Genomic DNA, 7,676 nt, shown 5'->3' with positions numbered 1-7,676 from the left:
GCCTAACTCCCAGTGTGTAATGGTAATAACAGGTGAAACGTTGTTGTTCTTAATTTTATATGCATAAAACAATATCTGAGGTAAGTATCAATAATTTTTTAATGCTTTAATTACCTTTGACGTTCAAATTATCTAGAGAATATAAATTTAGTATTTAATTTTTGGGCGTTCTTGGGTAAATCTGATGTTAAAATATCGTGTTGGAGTTAGGCAATTTTCATTTTATATTTACTTAGTTTGGATAGGAGATAGGCCATTATAGTTTCGATGATAAACCACATAGGTACCTACCTTTAATATTTTTTTCCCTATAATAACATTCTGAATTTTTGCTTAGCTAGGTACATAAAAGTATACTTTCTAATTAACGCTGTATATTTCAGAATGAATCCGCAATCCCGTGCGATGAAAATGCTTTTATTGGCTAAGCAAAACATCCAGGAAAAGCCCAACAGACAAAGCGATGCCGAAAGCGATGTAACAAGAGATTTGTTAACATTTTGTGATACTTTTGATCAAGATAAGGATTTATCTACACTCTTAACTGATAGTACTAATCTAGCAAGCTCCTCAGCATCTAATCACCACTTATTAGCTGACGACAATTTAATTACTGATGATGATTTACTCACCCTAGCTGAAGAAAAAGTTGCTAACCTGAATTTTATCTCCTCAAATTTTCCTGAAGATGAAATCAACATGGAACCAGAAGATCGTCAGAATTTCGTTCCAGAATCAATTCATGGTGAAGAAGTGCCAACCTCCATTTTGGAAGAAGAAGTTATTGAAGCTTCTTCTAGTCGTTCAGATAAATCTTATGAACCCAGTGAAAATGAAACAAGTTCAAGTGAAAATGAAAATGAAGTACTAGAAGAGCTACAAAATAACACTCCAATGCAAACCCCTTCACGGACACGCAGAAAAAGACGTCATGTAGATCAAAAGGAATGGAAGAAAAATAAAAATAAGATTTTGAGACAAGAAGGAAAGGAATATTTTGGAAAACAAAAGCAAGAAGAAAAATGGAATTATGATATTAAAAAAAAGCAAAAGCTATAGGACCGAGATGCAAATGCAGTGGTAAATCAGTAATGAATAATGGGAAATCAGTAATGAAGTGCAATGAGATAACAGAAGATCAAAGAACAGAAATTTTTACAAGATTTTGGAATTTTTTGTGGAACGAAAAACAATTGTTTCTAAGGACGATGGTTGAAAAGAAAAGTACTTCAAGAGCTAGGGATCGAAAAAAAGAGAACGAGTCAAGAAGGGAATTTTCCTATATATATATTTTCTTCAAACAACATCCAAGATAAGAGTGTGCAAAACAATGTTTTGCAATACTCTTTCAGTTGCACCAAGAACTGTTGCACATTGGTTGATTGAAAAAAATAAATCACAACACACTGCAAATGATTTGGTAGATGATGACCTTAATGATACGCGTGATAATAATTCCTCCCAAATAGTTATTCCTAGAAAAGCGAAAATCGACAAACAAAAAGAAAATTTGTGCAATTTCTTTACAGTTCTTCCAAAACTAGAGTCACATTATTGTCGAAAGAGCACAAAGAAATTATACCTTGAAAGATCTTGGCAAACAAAAATGGAATTATACCGGTTTTATAAGAATGACTGGTGTACAAAAAACGATCCACAACCGCTATCTATTGCAGCATTTAATAACAGTTTCGACGATTTTAATTTAGCACTTTTTTCACCTAAAAAGGACGAATGTGATACGTGTGTGGGTTACAAGACTGGTAATATTGACGAAGCTACCTATCAAGAACATCAGAAGAAAAAGGAGGAGGCACGAAAGGAAAAAGAGGTTGACAAAACAAAAGAAGATGTAAAAGTTTTTTCAATGGATTTGCAATCAGTTCTACTGAGTCCAAAATCTAATGTCAGCGCTCTATATTATAAAACAAAATTAATAGTCCATAATTTTACAATTATGGACATTAAATCCTTGGATGGATATTGTTTCCTCTGGCATGAGGGTCATGCTGGACTAACTGCCAACACATTTGCTACCATCATTTACAAGTTTTTAGAGACTAATATTATACCCCAAAAAAACTCTACTAGTAAAGTCATTTTGTACAGTGATGGTTGCACTGGACAAAACAGAAATGCAATTCTTGACAATGCACTTTTCAACTTTGCACAAAAGCATGGGATTACAATTGAGCAAAAATTTTTAGAAAAAGGGCATACGCAAATGGAGTGCGATTCAATGCACTCCACAATCGAGCGAAAACTAAAAAACCGAGTCATAAATGTCCCAGCAGACTATGTCAATATTTGTCAAACTGCTCGTATAAATCCGAAACCCTACGTGGTGGAGTACTTGGATCATACATATTTCAAAAACTTTCAAGAAGTTCAATACATTAGTTCCATCCGTCCTGGTAGATCGTCAGGTGATCCTACTGTAACAAACATTAGAGCACTTCAGTATAATGAAGACGGAATTCTCTTTAAAATCAGGCATACAGAAGAATGGATGCCTTTGCCTTACAGAATCACGAAAAAAGATAAAAAAATCTGGAATTTAGAAGAATTGCCGTTAATGTATCCGACTCCAATACCAATTAAATCGGAAAAATTTCAACACTTAATGGACCTTAAATCGTCAATTCCTAAGGACTTTCATTTTTTTTATGATAACTTACCACATTTGTAAAATGCCTCTTTCTTTTTGTCTTTTGTCTTGTGTTGCCGTCTTTAAATTTTTTTTATACTTAAGTTGCACAATTAATTAGATTATTGCCTATCTCCTGATGTCAACCCATGCTCAGGGAACGCATATTACCTAACTCCCAATTTTTCAAGAATAAAGCCTATTTTTGACAAGAGCAAGTATTTTCTATGTTGTAGCATTAAACAAAATAAAATATTTTGGAAACTTACCTTGTTTTATTATATTTTCTAATTCTGACAAGTTTTTGCATCTCCTGAATAATTTAAATTTTTGGAGTTAGGCCATTTGCATCTTAAGCCGACGATATAATAAACATATGGGTGGTGTTGATCTATCTGATATGCTGATCTATATCACTATATAAAACACCATTCAAATCGAGAAGGTGGTATCTTTGCATATTCAGCCAACTCATAGATATAGCAGTGAACAATGCTTGGTTGCTATATCGTCGATTGCTATATGGAAGCATTAAGGAAAAAGACATGAAACATGAAAATCTCGGTGTTCAAGTGCAGAGCAACAACCAAAAAAAAAATTAAATATCCAGTAGCCAACAGATGAAGTTCGATTTGACAACATAGGTCACTTTCAAAGTTTAGTAGATACAGGTAGATGTAAATTGTGTACAGATGGACAAACTACAGTTTATTGCGAAAAATGTAAAACTCATTTATGTCTGGTGTCAGGAAAAAAGTCTAGAAATTGTTTCAAACTCTATCATAAGAAATAATTTAATGGGCATTGTATCTTGTGAGATACAACTCGTAGGTTTTTTTTGTGTTTATGTAAACAAAAAAAATGTTGTTTTCTTGTGTTTTTAAATAAATGTATAAGATATATGCGTTGTAATTTATTTCTAGAGTTCTATTTGTTTCTCTGCCCGTTTAAGGGTTAATTTTATTAAAAATTGTTCATTAATTCTAAAAAAAATATTTCTATCTACTAACTACCAATGATTACATATAAATTTTATAAAAAATATATTAAATCATTAACCATTCTATGTGAATTATTTAAACATAAGTGCTAACATTCATCTCTGCTGGAACGATGTATTTATACATGCCCCAGTACCACAAATTTAACAAATTTTTAAAATTCAATTACTTGGAGGGTAATACAGTTTACAAAAAAAAATACAGTTTTATTTAAAAATATTTATTTTGACAAAAATAATTCCTTACACAAACATGCAACTAGTCTAAAAAGTAGGAAAAAAACCCTAAAATCTGACAATAATTTTTTTACGACTAGGTCAGATTTCTGCAGAGCCTTCAGATGCTACCAAGGCTTTCTGCAAAATGTGCAACACTAGTTTGGCTGTACATAAAAAAGACCTATTACTGCACATGAAATCAAATAAACATCAGGAAGCAACAAAACGTCAGTTGGCCGGACCAAGCAAAAAGATTACTGATTTTGTTACAAGAAAAAATATCACCACAAGGAGGAAGCTAGTAGAATTAAAAATTTCAGCGTTTATTTGTGAACATTCATCTTTATCCACCGTCGCGTCGATCACTTGGAAATTTTGATAAAAAATTTAATCATTCTTCCCAAGTGTCGACGGATGTATAATTGCACAGAACCAAATGTAGCGCTTCAGTGTTTAATGTACTATCACCATGCTTACTCAATGATTTAATATCAGATGTAGGTAGCAGTAAATACTCTCTGATAATTGACGAAAGCACCGCAGTTGATACAACAAAAATTTTATGCATCATGATTAAATATTTCAGCAAACAACAAAAAAATTTTAACAACATTTTACAGACTCATTGAAATACAAAGTGGTGATGCTAATACACTATCAACTGCGGTGGTAAATCAATTAAATATAAATAATTTAACTGGGATTGGAGTAGATGGGGCAAATTTTATGGTAGGCTTACATAATTCTTTATCTTCTAATTTAAGATCAATACATAACGAGCTTGTTGTTGTCAAATGTATGTCACTCTTTACATTTAATAACAGAACAAGTATTCAAGACATTACCCTCTCACATAGACTTCATAATAAAAGAATGCCACAACTGGTTCTCCAACAGTACCAAAAGACAAATAGCTTATCGGGAAATATTTCAGACATTTTCAGATAAAAATCCCCTTAAACTTGACAAATTGGCTGGCACAAGGTGGTTGTCTAGATATAATGCAGTAGTTAAAATTATAGACCAATAGGATGCACTTAAATTACACTTTCAATTAGCAAGAAATAGTGAAAAATGCTATATGGCAGAACAGTTATATTTAATGTTATCAGATAGGGCATACTAGTCAAGAAAACACAACATAAAGAAAGAACTAATGCAAAACATTATTTCTTTGAAAATGGCAATGACAAAATTCGAGTATGCAGAATTCTTTTCTGCAAAACTTTAAGTACATCAATGGATATAGTTACGCATGCTGTGAATAAAGGCTCCCCAAACCAACGCGGAAAATTCGCATTACCTGCGGAATTCCGTACCGCATACGATTCGCATTGAATTGTTTCCACTGTGGTTCGAAAGTATCCTATTCTCTATGACCTTTCTCATGAAGATTATAAAAATGTAAGGAAAAAGGACAAGATTTGGACTAGAATAGGAGAAGAAATAGGCGAAAATGGTGAGTAGTTTTACGATTTGTATTGGTTTATTTTTCTACATCTAAGACTAAAGAAAAGCAGAGGCCTAAACAATACTATATTTACTGCAAGAAGAGTCCATTATTTTCATCGTGAACAATCTATTCATAGTCCTGAATTAAAATACGTGGCAAATTTTTCTCGAACAGAAAATGCCAGTCTTGCAGCTCTCCTTGGGTCATTGTCCAAATTTTGAAATGCTCCAAGTTCAGGCTCTGGTGGATCTAAAAGTTCTATGAATCATCATCACATTTTTTTGTCCTTAGAAAATTATGCAAAATACATGCAGTTTTCACAATGAGAATACTAGTATCAATTTTTGTTTCCATTGGTCTGTAGAATATACGCCATTTTTGTGCCAATATTCCGAAAGCGTTTTCTACTACTCTTCTCGCTTTACAGAGCCTGACATTATAATTTTCCTTGAAAATATCTGTTCTGCTTTGACTGTATGGAAAGGGCCTCAACAAGTATGATTTTAGTGCAAAGGCTTCGTCTCCAATTAAGACATGGGGGGAAAGTTCCATGGGCCCATTCTGGCCTGGGAGATTTTTCGGCTCAGGTACACCCATCTGATTTTTTTCAAATCTTCTTCCCATGTTGGAAGCTTCGAATATTCCACCGTCGCTGTTTTTACCAAAACCGCCAATATCAACTGAAATGAATCTATAATCTGGGCCAACAATAGCCATTAATACTGTAGAAAACTTATTCAAATAACACCAATAATTAGATCCTGTTTTGTCTGGACACTTGATAGTAACATGCTTGCCATCGATGCTACCAATACAATTTGGGAATCGCCAGGTATTTCTAAAACCTTCTTCAGATTTTTTCCATATTTCTGTAGTTGGTTCGGGCAAGTAAATATGTTGCAAATTTCTACATAAATCTTCACAAACTTCTACAACTATGGCACTTACAGTCGAAAACCCGACTCTAAAACTATATAAAATGTATCTCCGGTAGCCAGATACCTAAAAAAGAGTATTTTGTTTCAGGGGATGAGATTAAAAAAAAAATGGAGGAATCTGCGCGATACGTACGCTAAGTACATAAGAACTAATAAAACTAGAACTGGACAAGCGGCAAGCGATAAAAAAAAAATGGATATGGGCAGATCATATGGAATCGTTCAAACCGTTCCTAAATTTTGCTAAGACTGCATCCAATGTCACAGATGTTGATACACAAGAATCTGAAGCATTCCCAAATATAGAATCACCCGAAAATATATTAACGGATGAAAATTCCGCAGTACAGAAACCAACGTGTAGTAAAAATCTACTAACAACTCAGACAGATGATTCCCAGAATAAGATTCAACCCTCCTCATCGAAACCTACTCGAAATGAAGCTCCTAGGGTTACTCTTTCAAATGAAACTCCTTCTACAGGCAGAACAAACAGAAAACGCAATTCTGAGCCATCCACATCTGTGAAAGATATGATCAGTTATTTTGAGAGCAAAAAGAGAGTAGTGCATGATGCTACCGATCAACTGTTTTTGGCTCATGCTTCTACGGTAAAATCTTTCTCTCCTAGAAGGCAAATTGAAACAAAAATGAAGATTGCGCAAGTTATCATGGAGCAGGAGTTGCTTCAATTGGAGGAAAGTTCTTTGAATAGCCATCAATCTAGAGCTGAAAGTACAGACACCTATCAAAACCCCTCTTCCGTCGGAAGTATTTCGGTTGTATCCCTACCTTCACCAAATGACACTGCATTACCTAAACAATCGAATACTTCTGGGTTCTATGAAGTGAATTGTGAAAATAATTATGTTACACTACACAACTTGGCGCAGAGTTGCAACCAAGCAGCTTCTCATAATCCATCAGTTTCCAACTATGTCAATTCCTTTGACCCTTACAATACATAAAGTATATTTTAGAGTTATTTTGATCCTTATTCTCTTTTACTGTAGTAAATTAATGATATAAATAATGTCTGCAGTTTTATTTTTCATTTTCTTACCTTAATGTTATGGCCAACCGTTCTTCGGGAGAAATAGCTTCTCGGTAATTCGTGTCTGATTTTCTAATATCATTTTCTACAAGGTGTAACAGTTCATCGAAACAATCTATTGTCATTCTAAAATAAATGTAGCATCTTTTATCGTCTTTTCGTAATTGAGGCATCAGCGTGTGATATTCCCCACATTTCAGTCTTTCTAGATTGATATCATGAACCCATTTTCTTCTTTTCCTAAGATTAAATTCATAATATAGTCCATATTGTTGTTTTAGGATAACTATAGATAATAATTTTACCTTGAATTGTCGTCCTCCATTGCTAACATTACAATAGCTTCTTCTTCATCTGATGATGTA

The 7,676-nt window shown here is 33.6% G+C and overlaps 1 protein-coding gene across 1 annotated transcript; it reads left to right on the top strand.

Moving 5' to 3' along the window:
• The first annotated feature begins 6,340 nt into the window (after positions 1-6,340).
• On the top strand, positions 6,341-7,315 carry LOC140431670 (uncharacterized). Its single transcript, XM_072519560.1, has one exon. The coding sequence runs from the start codon at positions 6,470-6,472 to the stop codon at positions 7,223-7,225; it is 756 nt and encodes a 251-aa protein (XP_072375661.1). The 5' UTR covers positions 6,341-6,469; the 3' UTR covers positions 7,226-7,315.
• The last annotated feature ends 361 nt before the right edge of the window (positions 7,316-7,676 follow it).

Source organism: Diabrotica undecimpunctata, unplaced genomic scaffold, assembly GCF_040954645.1.
Source record: "Diabrotica undecimpunctata isolate CICGRU unplaced genomic scaffold, icDiaUnde3 ctg00001676.1, whole genome shotgun sequence".
Taxonomy (NCBI): domain Eukaryota; kingdom Metazoa; phylum Arthropoda; class Insecta; order Coleoptera; family Chrysomelidae; genus Diabrotica; species Diabrotica undecimpunctata.
The sequence above is the reverse complement of the archived record's forward strand: the minus strand, read 5'-3'. Positions and strand labels throughout refer to the sequence as shown.